Raw genomic sequence first — 17,221 nt, 5'->3', positions numbered from 1 at the left:
AATACTTTTAAAATTTATTAGTCACATTAACAAAACACTATTTAAAATAAATTGATTTTAGAAACTTATCAAACAGGCTAAAAAAAAAAAACGAAAACAAAAATTAAGAATTGTTACCATTAAATAACCACCCCCCCCGCCGCCCACGCGGGCCCCGTAATCCCCCCCTCCCCGCCCTGTTCGCTTAACAAACATGCAACTTCACTAGTCTAGTCTACGTTTTTTTTTTCTTTTCCATAAATAAACAGTAAAGTCCAGTCAACGACCCCCTACCCCACATAACAAAATTTTCCTTTTCCCCATTCTCTCTTTCCATATGAAACACAACACTTCTTCCTGTTTTTTCCCAACCTTTATTTCACCTGAACTCAAAAGAGTATGCAATCTTGTACGTAAATTCATTTTCTTGATACCCTTTTCTCATTTTCTTCAAGTTTTCATCTTTCTCTAATTATCAAGCCAAAATGAACTTAAGGTATGCTCCCCATATAGTTATATTCTTGTTTTTTTCTTTTCAACTGGTCTTTTCCCAATTGCCCACAAATCAAATTAATACCATGAGAAGAGTCTATGATATGCTTCAGAATAATACTCGTAGTTCTTTTGCATGGAATGGTACTGATAAAACGTCAACCCCATGTTCTTGGAGAGGTATTTCTTGCAATTCTAATAATTCTTCTATAACCAAAGTGTCCTTTCCATCTTTTTCTATTTCTAGCTCTGAGTTCTTGCCTGTTATTTGTCAAATTAATACTTTGGAGTCTCTTGATGTTTCCCAAAACTATTTAAGTTCTATCCCAAATGAGTTCATTACTAGTTGTGGGGGGATTAGTGGGTTGAAATTGTTGAACTTAAGTGGGAATAAATTGGAGGGTATTTTGCCTAGTTTTACTGGTTTTGGAAAGTTGGAATCTTTGGACTTTTCTCATAATAATTTGAATGGGAAAGTTGAGTTGCAGTTGAGTGGATTGAATTCACTTAAGAGTTTGAACCTCAGTTATAACCAATTTATTGGTTCAGTTCCTACCAGTCTTGGAAAATTTAATCTTTTGGAGGAGCTTCAACTTTCTACTAATTATTTTCAAGGTGAACTCCCCCCTCAAGTTGTGAACTTTGGGAACTTAACTTTGATTGATATTTCTCTAAACAAACTGTCTGGCGTAATTCCTGATAGATTAGGAGAACTTTCCAAATTGCAAGTCTTGATCTTGTCAGCTAATAAATTGAGTGGCACAATCCCACAATCCCTTATGAATATCAAAACACTGAAGCGTTTTGCTGCGAATCAGAATAGTTTTGTTGGAAGTATACCAATTGGTTTAACCAAGAACTTGAAGAATTTGGACCTAAGTTTTAACAAATTAAATGGTACAATTCCTCAGGACCTGTTATCCCCACTGAACTTGCAGTTTGTTGATCTCACTTCCAATAATTTGGAGGGACCTGTTCCTGCGAACATGTCGGTGAATTTGATCAGGTTGAGGTTGGGGCAAAATGATTTGAATGGGTCATTTCCATCTGCTTCCTTTAGGAGCCTTCAAAGTTTGACCTACTTGGAGCTGGACAACAACCATCTAAGTGGACCAATTCCTTCTGAATTGGGAAAGTGCCAAAAATTGGCCCTTTTGAACTTAGCTCAAAATAATCTGAGTGGTCCTATTCCTGTACAGTTGGCTGATATTTCTAATCTTCAGGTACTGAGTCTTCAGTTCAATAACCTAGTTGGAGAAATCCCAAGTAACATTTCACAGTTGAACAGATTGCAGAAGCTCAATATCAGTGGGAATTCATTGACTGGTTCCATACCGAGTTCGTTATCAAGTTTGATAAATCTTACAAACTTGAACTTGCAAGGGAATAAACTAAGTGGTGGAATTCCGATAGACATTAAAAATTTAAATCAGCTGTTAGAACTCCAACTTGGAGGGAACCAACTTGGTGGGACTATTCCCGAGATGCCGTTGAGTTTACAGATAGCTTTGAATCTGAGTCACAATCATTTTCAAGGGCCTATACCAGTTAGTCTTTCTAGATTAACTTCATTGGAAGTTTTGGATCTCTCTTACAACGGGTTCTCGGGTCAGATTCCCGATTTCCTGACTAGAATGGGAGGCTTGACTATTTTAGTGCTTTCGAACAATCAACTCTCTGGAGTTGTTCCATCGTTTGGAGGCTTTGTCAATGTTGATACACGTGGAAATAGGGATCTGATCTCTCCTTCCCCGGTTGCTCCACCACAAGCTGCAAAAAAGGGAAGAAAATCTGTAGTTGTTGCTGTTGTTGTCCCAATCGCATGTGTAGCGGCAATTGCCCTTTTCGTGGCAATTGCTATTTCAATCTCTAGAAGATATTACAGGATCAATGATGAACATTTTCACTCAGGAGAAGAAATTTCTCAATCCCCTGTCATCCAGGGAAAGGTTTTGACTGCCAACAGCATTCACAAGTCAAATATAGACTTTGCCAGGGCCATGGTAGCAGTGTCTAATCCCTCCAACGTTGTGTTCAAGACTAGATTCTCAACCTACTATAAAGCTCTTATGCCATCCGGTACGACCTATTTTGTCAAGAAACTTAATTGGAGCGACAAAATATTTCAGTTGGGAAGTCATGAACTATTTGGGGAAGAGCTAAAGAATATTGGAAAGCTGAATAATTCAAATGTCATGATTCCACTAGGCTATCTTTTGGCTGCTGATAGCGCTTATCTCTTGTATGAATTTGCTCCCATTGGCACCTTATATGATGTTCTTCGTGGTAGCTTGGGCTACTCGTTAGATTGGGCAAGTCGTTACAGCATAGCTATTGGAGTAGCTCAGGGTTTAGCCTTTCTTCATGGATGTGACACGAGTCCCATCCTCCTCCTTGACCTTTCCAGCAAGAGCATTCTCTTGAAATCCCAAAATGAGGCTCAGATAGGAGACATTGAACTCTACAAGGTCATCGATCCTTCCAAAAGCACAGGCAGCTTTTCTGCTGTTGCTGGTTCTGTCGGTTATATTCCTCCAGGTATCAACTATTACTTGGTTTAAGTTTAACATCCTTCAACATTGATTTATACTCCTTATGGAAAATGTGACATGTTTCAAAAGAAAATATGATACATTTTTTGTTCTAACCGCCGTACCATGCTTTTAACTCATTTTTTGTCTATAATCTTCATATGGTTATTGTTGTTTTCAAACCCAAGATTTCATTATATCCTACCACCACGAAACAGTGTTGAACTGTCTTTTGATTTTTGATGTATTTTCCCCAGCTTTACAGCTATAACATGAGAAGCCTCAAAGTTAAAACATTGATTTAGTGATGCATTTCCTTCTGTTGTTACAGAATATGCATACACCATGAGAGTCACAATGGCTGGAAATGTGTATAGCTTTGGGGTGGTCCTGCTGGAATTGTTGACAGGAAAGCCTGCAGTTAGTCAGGGAACCGAGTTAGCCAAGTCGGTGTTGAGCAGCTCTGAGCAGCACAGCAAGTGGGATCACATTCTTGATTCTAGTGTTAGTAAAACATCACTCAGTGTTAAGAGCCAGATGTTAGCAGTCCTCAAAATTGCTCTAGTTTGTGTTAGTGTCTCACCAGAAGGCCGGCCAAAAATGAAGAGCGTGCTTCGGATGCTTCTCAATGCAAGGTAATCGGATGTCAAAGGAAAGTTGAAGAGAAAATTGCGAAGATGGTTTTCTTATTTGCTTGCTTTTTTTCTTTTCTTATGGGGAGGAGCCGCAAGTGGTGAAGGTGTTTGTGAACTATGCAGAACATGCCAATTTTGCCAGTTTATACATATTAATATACATATAGGTATATGATGATAGTAGCTACATAACTTTGAATATGATATCAGTTCTCATTGTAATATAGTCCATTTTTCTTGTTCATGTGTCATATGTATAAAAGGTCTTTGGGAATGAATCCAATTTGTATTACAAAACTTCTTTCATGTAAAAGATGCCCTTAGTATAGCAATCTTTCTAGTTGTTTTCCTTGTGGATGGAAATGTTAGTAATGCTTTTTCTAGATGTTTCCCTTGTGGGGCCTCATATTTGGATGACATATTGCAGCATTAAACTGGAAATGAGCTTAAAGCAATTTTATAATGGCAATAGTGAACTGCAGATACAACTGAAATTGCCAAACACTCTTTAATTTAGAATCAATTGGAAGTTTCAACATTCTTTGCAACATGTGAAACAAAAAGCTCATCATCAGGCTATAAATTATGGCAGCCATGAAAAATGTCCTTATGAGTTTACACTTCAACAAAAAGAAAAAGACTAACCAAGCAAATAAATGACCTAATCATCCATTCCCATTGATCTTCTGAATTATGACTAAGATGATGCTCTGGTTTCTGTTCACTCCTGGCTGAAACTCAAGCAAATTACACTACAAAACCTCTAAATCTGCCACAATGAGGACGAGAGCCTAAAGAGTAAGGTCTTTAGGGTCCTCAACTATCCGTGCTAAGGTTTGCAGGAAAGAAGCCAAATCAGCACCATATATTACCCGATGATCAGCAGTGACATTGACCTGAAATTTTTAGCATTTTATAGCTTAAGCATCAACAGATTGATAATGCCACAATCCTAAATGTTTATTTGAGATAAAGAACAAGATCAATAGCAAACATAAATCATCACTCTACCTGCATTTGGTTTTTCATGCCAATTCGACCATCCTTGGTGCCAACAAGTGCGGGTTGAGATGCTCCTACAGCCATAATTGCACCCTAGAAAAGAGTTGAACCCACATCAGAAACATTACCAGAAGTGTTCACATATCAGGCAGGAGGCAGAACAGCGAACAGATGAGTATCTACGACTGGACTTACAGTTCCTGGCGGTAAGATGGCATCAAAGCGGTCAACTCCAAACATCCCAAGGTTAGATAGAGTAAAAGTGCCTGCAGAACAAATCCCAACAGCCAAAATAATCATAGGCCTAAGCAACAGATAGAGCAACAAGAATCTTGGACATACAAAAGCAGAGAAATCAGCTGAATACAAAGAAAAGAGCTTAAATGAAGAAGTGGGGATTCATATAGCCGACCCCAACTTGTAAGTCAGCCGAATACAAAGAAAAGAGCTTAGATGAAGAAGTGGGGATTCATATAGCGGACCCCAACTTATTTAGGACTGAGCTGTAGTTGTTGTACTGCAAAAAAAGAAACTTTACTAAACACGAGCTTAACTGATCTCCCGGCATGGAGACAAGAAATAGGCATTCCCTTACTCATATGTTGATATTTGGTCTATAGGCAAGGTAGTTAATTTTCATTTTACCCTATGTTGCTCGGACTTGGCTGCGAGTATCCTATAGGGGTGCGGATCTAGAGGTCGGATTCTTCATCACATAAAATTTCGGATTCGGGGGTATGGATCCGAGTGAGGATATGGGTGCTGGGATATGGCCAATAAATGTATATTACGACAAATAAACTACACATTTTGACTGGTTAAAATTTTTGAACTAAAACTAATATAACTTTATTCTTTATAAACACCAATATTTTATTCATAAGATATCTTGCGTAATGGAAAAGCATTTTCATAAGTTACCAGTTTCAAGAGAAAAAAAAAAAAAAAAAAAAAAAAAAAAAGAGAGAGAAAAGCATTTTCATACTTTATACAACTATATATATATGACATAAACCAAAAAATCAAACCAAATACCCAATCAATCTATACTTCTCGGTCATAGAATGTAGTCAAAGTACCCGAGGTAAGTTGACCAAATCAGGTATCTATCCCAAACCCACACCCATGTATGTTGACACGGGTGTGACATGAATTTTGAAGAGTACTCCACGCAACATAGATTTTACATTATTTCTCTGTAAGGAGTCATGCAACAAAATAATACTCTTTGATTGAGTACATCCAAAGTCCAACCAATTATTATTTCAGTGCAGAAAAATCATGCCAAATAACAACGAAATGGCCTAGTCTCTACTTGCAAGAGGGGATAATGTGCATGCTTCCATCATAAATGCATGAACAGCTACGTAATCATTTGTGGGCTACAACATCATATAGCTCTAAATAGTTATGCGGTTTTGTACTCTACCAAGATTATTTTTGGTTCACAGAAAACATCAGGAGACCATCGAAAATGAGCAAAGGCATAAACGTAAAAGATTTACTTCACCAACAACAGAAAATGGACATCAAATATAGATTTAAGAAAAAGAAGAAACATAAAAAAAAAATTAAAAAAAAAGGGAAATTCGGCACTGAAGATGAGAGCATGCCCTAGAAGAAGGGATATCAATAGTGTTACAGGGGCCAGGAGACATATAACCCCCTGTTCTGCAGATCCCCGCCTCCCTTGGCAGTTCAAGTGGCCCACAAGGGTGAACATAGCGCCGGGAATCGTAGAATGATAAAAATTATAGTAGAGATTTTAATAAGGCAGCAAAAGTCCTCCTACAGGGGGTTGCTAGCCTAGCTCACAAAGGCACTCTTGACAATAAAATGGCTAGAAAGTTTAATGACTTGTGAAATTTTCCTTAATCTACCCCTCTTCATCATGCTTGTCTTTGAACCTTGTTTTATTCTCCAATCTTTTGTTTTCTGCTCAAGTGAAATATCTTTTGCCATGGTGATTCTTCTTCCATATGACTTGCTCTTTCCCCTTTCATTCCTTGTGCAGAAGCATTGATTGGGCCATCTAAATTAATCCTAGCAAATTCTGTCTTATTTAACTTAAAAAATAACTCTATCCTATGACTTGTTCTCTAGTTCATGAAGAGATCTCCACCATTTCGTATGAATCTTGCCATTGCCTAATAAGTCTCTACAATGTAAGAGATTCCCCACTACTATTGTCTAGCATTAAGTTTTATGTCCTTTATGTGTGCAACACTACTTATCGTGTTATTTGAATTCCACCTGTACTACGTAAATTCAATAAATGTCAGTGGTAGTAGTTTTCCATCTCCTATATAAGAGAGCCTTTAGTTGGAAGACGTCTTGTACCCTTCGTAAAAACTTTGTAATTAAATGTCTTCTTCTAGCTAAATTCTCCCTTGTTTCTCTCTTCAAAATATGGATGCCTGATCCTTATATGAGTGTAGAGTGTTTAATATTTACAGTAGTTGTTTTTTATTATAGTGCACAAGCCTTTGCGAGTTAACGCTAAGCCCGGCAATTAGTTGGCAAGAGTGCCTTTGTGAGATAGGCTAGCAACCCCCTTTAGGAGGACTTTTGCTGCCATAATAAAATCTCTACTATACGATTCCCCGTACTACAAGGCCTTGTGGAAAGACTGGATTAAACATTTCAACTTAGAAGGCAATGGTGTACGGTGGTTCAAAGATCCATTCACAGGTCACACTGCCCATGGACATTGAAGATCCAATTGTAGATTAGGATGAGCATTGAGAAAAGAGAAAAAAGAAAATAAAATCAACAAGGCCATGTAGTATGCTACATCATCCTACCATAATCATTTCTAAGTTTAAACTTGAAACTTTAAAGTTAGACTCCCTTGATGAAACTTGAAAGGTTTAATCTCATTCAATAATTTCACCTCCTTTCCTTTTCGATTGCATGCAACCTTCTCAACCTCAGCAAAGGTCCACAGAGTTGGCTGAGTAAAAATATTTTTGCTTTAAGGACATTATTTGAGATTGCTATGCTATTATCTCACTAATATAGACATGGTCCTAACTAGACATCTCTTTCTTAAACTAAGCATTAAACAAAAATACAATAACACAAGAATCCTACCATATCAAATTGCATGTTTAGTAATATCTTGACAAATAGAACGCCCACATTTCTGCCCAACCCCAACTAAAACCCAGGAGAAAAAACCAGAAAGCACGGATTTTCACTTTAAGTATGAGTTGATACCTTATAAAAGAAGCAGACCAACTATCCCAATGAATAAAGTACTCCTCCATTCCGAATTTATATGACACTTGAGGCAACACAAACTACTGATAAAAAAAAAAATTTAACCAACTATTTGTTTTATATTGTAGCCTCAACTCATAAAATGGTTAACCATCCATAGTGCATGAAATTGGGCAGTGTTGTCAAAGGCGTGCTTAAACCCTGAAGCGAGGCTCAAAACATGTTGAGCGCTTCGCCTCGCTTTATTTGCGCTTCAGTGTCATCATCAAGGCTCTAAGACATACTTTTCCTTGTCAATGAGCCTCTCTTGAAGGGGTGACACTAGAGAATCCATATTTCATTTTATCATAATGTTTTTACAATTCCTTTGTCCATATATTTGTTATTCATGCTTATTGTTATTAATCTTGGATCAAACATATATAGATTTGTACTTTTGCACCATTGCGCCTTTTTTCATTAAAGCCCACACTTTATTTGCGCTTTGCACTTAAAGCCCCAGCTGACCTTAGAGCTTTTTTGCGTTTTTCGCTTTTGATAACACTGAAATTGGGTAAGCATGAGTACTTCAATTTCTCATTTGGAGTTTTAAAGGCAACTTATAGCTCAAACAACAAACTATAATACCAGGCTTTTGATGATCAGTTACAAGTTCTCAAATTCAAGGCGAGGACATGCACATGTGGAAAAGAAGCTTTGAAGAAACATTGATGCTATCTCCAAATACATAGGTCTCTTAGTAGCACACTAACTCCTATCTCTTAATCAGTTCCAGACATGGATCAGTCTACTGAGTGAGTGCGAGCCTTAGTCATATGGACTCCAGAAATAATTATGATACTAATCCAAATAAATACTTTATCCACTATGATCAGTTGGTGATAGGTATATATAAATAAAAACCTCTATCAAATTAAATACTAATCACTCATCAAATGTAATAGCAATACCTGTTGTGTATTCATGGGGTTGGAGTTGCTTAGCCCGGGCCTTATCAACCAACTCTTTCCATTTCCTTGACAATGAGTATAAATCAACCTGGAAGGATTACAGAATCAAATAAATCACCTCACGATAACCTAAGGAAGGGAGGCCATGTGAAATCCAAATTATTGAAATTTGATTTCAAACTAACCTTATCAGCATCCTGAAGTACAGGAGTAATCAAACCACCATCGATGGCCACTGCAACAGCAATGTTAATACTGCTGTTATATGTGAAACTCTTCCCATCTCTACAACTAGAGTTCACAACTGGATGTTTCGCCAATGCGAGTGCTGTGGCTTTTGCCAACAATGCTGTCATCGTCACTCCTTTTGACTTGACCTATAAATTCACTAATACGGTTAGGAACTGAAATGACGAAAAGTTGAAAACTAAAAGAAATGGAACTGCTTATCTTAAAGTTTACTAAAACATTATCAAGGTTGGGCATGTAGAAATCTATGAATTAGCACAGAAGTCCACTCCAATTTGCCTATTCTCAGATAAAATTATCCAAAAGAAGAAAGTCAAGACATTGCAGTAACGGGTCGTTAATGGGTCGTTTGGTTGTTGGTTATAGTTATGCAGGGATTAGTTATGTAGGGTTTAGTTATTCATGTATAGTTATTACATCTTCTACCCTACATAAATAATACATAAATTCCCACATAACATATACATGTATTAGTTATGCGGATTGTAAACTGGTAACCAAACACCGTACTTAGTGTGCTGAATTTTATACATAGCAACTAAGATGCTATCAAACAGGTACCAGTTATGCTGGTCTTAATACATGAATAATTCACTTCCTAACCAGCAACCAAATGACCCCTAAATATATTTCTCTACCGAAATTCAAGTTATAACACTTCAGCTTATCCAAACTATGACATAGCATAAACTTCCTCAGTTTATTCCAAAGCCCAAATCTTTACAACTACTCAACTAAATAAGACAAAGCAAACAATCATATACCTTCTTGTAGAGAGCATCAAGGGCATTAGTAGTAATAGTATACCCCACTCTAAAAGTTGGAACTGCCAAACTCTCCACCATATTTCTACTCACTGCATTCTGCATTGTCGTAAATGGCACAGTCATCCCCAATTCTACTCCCGGAGCTGCTGGTGGTGGTTTCGCCGCAGTGGCCCCCACTGCAGCCACCGGAGCAGAACTAGCTGCTGCTTCAACATCCTTTGCTACAATCCTCCCATTAGGCCCACTCCCAACCAATCCCCTCAAATCCAATCCAAATTCTTTAGCAAGTTTCTTAGCATATGGCGACGCCACCACTCTCTTTCCCCCTTCTGAAGCCGGGTGAATGGACGACCCCATTTTCACCAGCCCCCCAGAAGAGGACAAAACTGCGGCTGCTGCTGCTACTGGAGTAACCGAAGCAGCCTCTTCGGTTACATTAGCAGCAGCAGCCTGAGTTCCAGTCATTTCTTGACTGGAACTGGAAGTAGTGGCTGTTGTTGGGGTTGATTTGGCAAGTGAAATTTCATCTTCAGATTCAGCTAAAAGTGCAATTGGTGAACCAACAGGTGCAGAATTACCTTCAGGGACAATAAAAATGTGACATTGGATTAAAAAAAGGTATTTAATCTTGGAAAAAAGTTAGAATTTTGTGAATGATTCAACAAAGATTAAAAATTAAAGCTAATCTTTAAAGATTCAACAAAGAACTACCTTCAGGGACAATACAATGTGATATTGGATTAAAAAAAGGGATATTTTTAACTTGAAACAAAAAATTAGAATTTTGTGAATGACAAAGATTAAAAATTAAAGATTCAAGAAAGAAGTACTACTACCTTCAGGGACAATAAAATGTGATATTATATTTTAAAAAAAGGGTATTTATACTTGGAAAAAAGTTAGAATTTTGTGAATGATTCAACAAACATTAAAAATTAAAGATTCAAGAAAGAAGTAGTATTACCTTCAGGTACAATAATAGTAGCAAGATAACCATCATAAAAAGACTCAACATCCATATCAGCTTTATCTGACTCAACAACAACAACTGATTCACCTTTAGCTAATTTATCACCTTCAGTTTTAACCCAACTTATAATCTTGCCTTCAGTCATAGTAGAACTAAGTGCTGGCATGAAAATCTCACGGATCTTGGATTCAACAACATGGGTTTTACGCAAATGAGTTGTAGGAAAGATTAAAGAACGATGAAGTGTTGTAGGTGTTGTGGGAATGAATGTGGATTGAAGGAGATGAGACATTTTTTTGGGAACAATTTGGAGAAAACAAATGTGGTTTGTAAGGGAAAAGAAAGGTTAAGGTTGGTTTGTTGTGTTTTATGGGAATGGGTTTGTTTCTTGAATGTATCGAAAGAGGGGGGCGGAGGATTCAACTACATTACCGGTGGATTTTGGTGATCAATTTGTATTTTTTTTCTTTTCAAGTTTTGGTTGTTTTGACACTATGGAAGTGGGAACTATAAATTTGGTACCCAAACTAGTTTTTTTGTCATAGCAAAAACTTTTGTTGATCAAATTGCTAAAATGGTTCACTTGGGTAATTACTAAGGTGTATGAGGACACCTAAAGCGATCATGGTATCATTATGAATATACAAACCAAAATTGAGAAAGGCAATTTGCACAATTGCCCTTATTCGGGTAGAGTTAGGCCTAACTTTTGCCTTGCAAAGTAAAAAGAAAAAAATATATATATATATATATTTGTGGGGTGGTCTTTAAATTTTCCCCTCATATTTGTGGTCTTTAAATTATGCCGCCTCATATTATGGTCTTTAATTTTTGCCCTTCGCATTTTGCGAGCGTTCACGCGTAAATCACGAGGTTCGGTTCGAACCCCGCTCAAGCATAAATTAAAAAAAAAAAGTTGGAAGGCAAGGTTTGGGTCGCGTGTATGACCGGCATATACTTGTTAAGGAATGACCAAATTTATGCCGGACGCAGATACTCATAAAGATAATTATTTTTCAAGTTTTTACTTTTAATGGGCAAACTTTTATTCGGACCGGCATAAACTTGTGAAGGAATTCATGCCGTCCGACCGCATACTTATGCCAAGTCGAAGTAAGGCATAAGTATGTCGGGTCCGCATAAGTTTGGTAATTCTTAACAAGTTTATGCCGGTGGGGGCATACTTTTAATGGTCAAACTTTTTACCGCATAAACTGTGAAGAATTACCAAAGTTATTTATGAGGCCCATAAGGCAAAATGCCGGTTATAGACTTTGGTAATTCCGCACAAGTGTACTTTGGTGGGGGCATAGCGAAACTTAAACTCGCCTTGCGAATTTTTTTTTAAAATTTTGACTATGTGGGGGTTCGTGAACCCATTAGCCGAAGGGCAAAATTTAAAGATTTTAAATATGAGGGGCAAAATTTAAAGACCACCCCAAAAGAAGGACAACCCCCAAAAAAAAATCTAGCCCGAATAGGCCTACTTTGTTACAAAACTCTGCCAAATTATTTTTCTTTTTTTAATGAGCGGGGGTTCACACCCAGAACCTCGAAGTATTTCTTGGCCACTTTTTTAAGCGAAGGGAAAAAATTAAAGACTAGCGATTTGAGGGGCAAAATTTAAAGACCAACGCCTTTGAAGGGTAATCCGTGCAAAAAGGTAAATCAGAAATATACATGCCCAGTTGAGATGGGTATGATCAGTTGGACCTTTGATTAATTAACATCTCCTTTTTTTTATTTTTTTTTATTGACCCCTCTCCTGACAGTCAAGTGGCTTTCAGCTCCTTCTTTCTTTAATTCACAGGCAAAAGAGGTCAAATTCAGATTGTTGTGAAAGTTACTGAATGAATAGCGTCCTTTGGTACTCAGGATAAGATGGGATATTTCAGGATTAAGATTGGGATTAATTTTATAATTTCATTGTCAAAGCAAAGGGGAAATCCTTATTTCTTTTTTCTTTCCTTTTGATAGGAGAAAGACATATGTGGTTGGATTAATACAATTATTGGTAGTAGTTAGTATTCCATCCTAAGGTTGTCATTGTATCATCGCATTGCCTCCGACAACTTCTTTTGATTTGTAGCAACGACTATTATCCTTCCTACGCAGTTCGTAAGTATTTTGTTTGGTAGAAGATATAAATTTATCTTGTGATACCCTCTACCAAATAGAGTATAAAATTAATCTCGAATGAATCTGGTAACTAATGCCGCCAGAGAGGCTGAGGTGAGTATCGTCGCATCGCCTCCGACAACTTCTTTTGCTTTGTAGCTACGACTATTATCCTTCCTAAGTGACTCGTAACTATTTTGTTTGGTAGAAGATAAAAAATTTATGCTGTAATACCTTCTACCAAACATAGTATAAAATTAATCTCAAACTTAATCCTAGATATCCCACCTAATCCCATCAATCTTGGTATTATTTTATCCCAACACCTAGGTGGGGTAAATTAGTCTAAGGATAATTATTCTAGAACTATCATCCCGGGATAACTTAATTTGCATACCAAACAACTAGGGATAATTAATGCAAGAAACCAGCGATGTAAAGATAATTTATTATTGATTGTTTGGTTTATTGTATAGAATTATTATACGCTGTATATTTCAAAAAAAAAATTTAATAAAATAAAATATTGGTTACTACTTGGAGGGTTATTTTTGTAATTTAGTTATTTTAATTCATGTGTTATTAATTTCCGCATTCATATTGAACATTTTATCGCACATAAAAAAACAATAAAATGTGACATGACATGTCAACTAGGAGAGAGAAGGTTTTGCAGTGTTTAGTAGAAAAATAGTGATAGTTGAGTGATATTCTTGTCCTAAAATAAACAAAAATGATATTAATAGGCAATCCTCAAAACATGGGTAACCTTTCGAGGAATTAACTCTAATTTGAACTTAGTTTAAACTCAAGGACTTATTCCATAATTTTGTGATTCTATAATTAGAAACTCAAGACTTTTGTCTTTGAGTTCAAACTCAAGGAAAGAGTCTTGAATTCGTGATTTTACAACTGAAACCTAAGGATCCTATTTATGAGTTGGAACTCTAGCATAATACTTGTCAAAGTGAAAACTCAAGGAAAGAGTCTTAGTTCATGGTTCTACATCTAAGAACATAAGGATTCCCTCCTTGAGTTCGAACTCAAGGAAAGATTCTAGAGCTCATGGTTTTACAATTGAGAACTCAAGGATTCGGTCCTTGCAGTTCGAACTCTAGCATATTGTGTTGAAATTTCATTTGTAAAAATTTTGAACTCTAGCACTGTATGTTGGACTTTTTCATGTTTCAACTAGAGGTATTTTTATTTAGATTTGATCTCCGACTTAAAAAGTGGTTATTTCTCAATCATATTTTATATAACCGTTAAATTTTATAGGCAGCCCCAATACTGATTATTCCACCGATTTATTTTCTTAGTTCTAGAAGAATCACAAATTTACTTCTAGGTTTAACTTGGACCAACCCTCAGCAGAATAGGCTCAACTATTATTTTTCTGCAGACTGATTATCTTGGTCTAAATAAGGAAGTGGGCTGGTCTCGTATGATTGGGTCTTGAGAAGGGAATGATGAATGCAAACATATTGGCCCATTTTCTCCTCTTATTTCAATTTTAAATGAACTACAATAGATAGATTGACTAAAATCTAAAACTACCTTAGCTATTTGTAAAATGACCAAAAGAAAGACAGTCACTTGGATAAATCAGAACTGATTTTGGTAGAGCTAAAACTATTGCAGAGTTTTGATTACATATCATAACTTTAAAAACTGAATTGGAATATTTTTCAGTATTTCTTTTTTCAATTTTTGATCATGAAAATGAAAATATATTCAAAGTTTATTTGAACTATCAGGTGTGCGAGTTTCCTAGCTGAACTATCACCAACTATTTATCAAAACACACCTCAACTATCTCCTACATGAACGATCGGGTAGAAAAAGTGAACAACTGATAGTTGAGGTAGGGAACTCGCGCACCTGATAGTTCAGATAAAAAATTCACAAAAAGATGATAGTTCAAATGTGTTTTTCACCATTAGCTCTCTTTAAAAAAAAATAGTTTTTCTAATATTGTAAAGATAAATTTATCTTTTTAGATCTTTAGATTTCTTCGAGATTTAGGCAAGTTTGGGTGCATCAATCTATATCTATAGATAATATAAAGGTAGGCATAGACAAAGTGATGTGGCACCTCTTTATGCCCATCATTGCTATTTATCTTTTTTGTTAATTTTTTGAGCTTTTGCCTCATTTTGTTTTATTAAAAAATCTAATATATTCATTGGAGAAAACCCCTAATTCAATGAAAGCATAAAAAGAGTAGTTATTGCAATTAAATGCTTATTTATCCGTAAAGAAAGCTAAACATTCATCTGTAAAGAAAACGATAACTATAATAAGAAAGAAGTTGTGAGGCCTTTTCTCCATTTCTGAGTATTAAGTTTCATTAAATTTTGTAACAACCATATTAATTCATTATGTATAAGTTATTGTATTAATTATTAAATAATGTATATATTAGTGGGGAATTGAAAAGCCACCATCAGCTATCAAGTATTTCAATCGTGCTTTCTCTTTTGATAATTCCTTTTAATTACTCTTCTTAAATTTCCCACTTTATTGTTTGTGAATTTAATATATATTGATGTGGTATATATATATTGATGTGGTATTCATAATTTGGAAAGTGAAATTATTGTCTTTAGTCTTTGTAATGCGAGAGCTAATCAAAGATTATACTCTCTATTAAATTCCCTAAACATTATGTTTAATTAATTTTTTATTAGTGTGTATAGTAATGTGCAAAGGGTAGGAGATAAAAAAACGTTATGGGTCTTCTTGCTTCCCTTTAATTAATTTTTTATTAATGTGTATTAATATGCTAAAGATAGGAGATAAAAGAACAAGAACCAACCTTTCTCTCATACTACCGAGCTATTCATATGTGAATTGTGACTTATGATCATCCTTTTTAGCTTCAACGTGCATTAGGAAAGTCTCCAGCATGATGAGGTCCATTGTACCATTTTTCTGTTTTACTTTTCATAGTAACAATTTGTTTTATGAGATTCATGTGTTAGTGCATATATTTTTTACCTTATTTTTGTGTTATTTTCGCAGAAAATTCAAATGGAACCATTATTTCACGGGCAAAAGTTTGTCAATGTTTTTGTTGAAAAGTTTACACTCTTACGTTCCATAATTTCTTACTCAATATTTGAGTATTTTCATGATTCGTGCTATGCCATTTCCATGGAGGAGCTTGGTACGCTTGGTAGCATCTACCTCAATGTTGAATGCATTTCGTTGAAGGTAATTTGAACAGTCTCTAAATTCATAATTTTATTCTACTGTATGAATTTATTTTAATTTATTGATTAGATTTGTTCTGAGAAAGCAATAAAATCCTTTTTGCATTAGCTTTTCTTGATTGCTCTACTAATTTAGGTTCTTTAATATTTTATTTAGCAAACGAAAACTACATGTAGTTATTCCTTGATTCTATGTTCTAATTTACATCTTATCTTATCTTTTCCTTTTTTTCGGTTGTTGACAAAGATGAAAATCTTTTTTTTATTTTTATGTAAATATGGGGGAGAGACAAAGGGAAAATAAGTGAAGGAATTACAACATAATCAACTCCTCACCAATAAGGTGAAAGTCCAGATAACCAACAATTAGATCATTTAGATCATCCACAGTGATTAGAATCTCACAATATATTACCCCTCTATTTAACTTTTTCATCTTCTTATTATTTTTATCTGCTTGATTATACCCTACACACACACACACACACACACACACACACACATATATAAAGGTCAGCTCAGTGCACTAAGCCTTAGCTATGCGCGAGATCGGGGAAGGGCCGGACCACAAAAAGGTCTATTGTTCGCAACCTTTACCCTGTAGTTCCACAAGAGGTTGTTTCAGTACAACAGAAACTTAAAAAGATGGAAGTGTTGACGTGGTATTTCTTATAATAAATCTTTCTTACTTTTAGTATATGGACTTCTATTACAGTGTAGCTGAATGTATATTCTGCTCGATATCAACTTATAGTTTGAGAATCGTGAAAGTTAACCATCATTATAAACTATATTGAAAACAGAATAAAGTACAAAATAATGAGATGCAAACAACAGAACTGATTGGTACTTTTGAGGCAAATCATAAAGGGATCGACGATTAACATCGCAAAATCATATGTGTAATCATGGGGTTCTGGTCTTTGCACTTTTCATTCTCCCGAAATGTAAATGAACATGTAATTTAGTGGTCATTGTTTTTCTCATTCAAAATACACATTGATTTAACACGTTTTTAAAGTTTATCTTTTGAAAGACAAACTAATGGTAACTTACTTTAAGTTTCGGAAACTATACATTGTGATTATTTT

At 35.7% G+C, this 17,221-nt stretch overlaps 2 protein-coding genes across 2 annotated transcripts; one reads left to right on the top strand and one right to left on the bottom strand.

The window, feature by feature from the left end:
- The first annotated feature begins 263 nt into the window (after positions 1-263).
- Positions 264-3,992, top strand: LOC132034089 (leucine-rich repeat receptor-like tyrosine-protein kinase PXC3). Its single transcript, XM_059424324.1, has 2 exons — positions 264-3,009; positions 3,334-3,992. The coding sequence occupies exons 1-2, from the start codon at positions 465-467 to the stop codon at positions 3,639-3,641; spliced, it is 2,853 nt and encodes a 950-aa protein (XP_059280307.1). The 5' UTR covers positions 264-464; the 3' UTR covers positions 3,642-3,992.
- Positions 3,993-4,123: 131 nt separating this feature from the next.
- LOC132034090 (dihydrolipoyllysine-residue acetyltransferase component 5 of pyruvate dehydrogenase complex, chloroplastic) lies at positions 4,124-11,254 on the bottom strand. The gene is made up of 7 exons (XM_059424325.1): positions 10,792-11,254; positions 9,825-10,405; positions 8,997-9,188; positions 8,812-8,899; positions 4,835-4,905; positions 4,649-4,732; positions 4,124-4,533 (listed from the first exon to the last, which is right to left on the bottom strand). Exons 1-7 carry the CDS (start codon positions 11,087-11,089, stop codon positions 4,429-4,431), a joined length of 1,419 nt encoding a protein of 472 aa, XP_059280308.1. The 5' UTR covers positions 11,090-11,254; the 3' UTR covers positions 4,124-4,428.
- Positions 11,255-17,221: the final 5,967 nt, after the last annotated feature.

Source organism: Lycium ferocissimum, chromosome 10, assembly GCF_029784015.1.
Source record: "Lycium ferocissimum isolate CSIRO_LF1 chromosome 10, AGI_CSIRO_Lferr_CH_V1, whole genome shotgun sequence".
Taxonomy (NCBI): domain Eukaryota; kingdom Viridiplantae; phylum Streptophyta; class Magnoliopsida; order Solanales; family Solanaceae; genus Lycium; species Lycium ferocissimum.
This window is presented reverse-complemented; position numbering and strand designations above follow the sequence as displayed.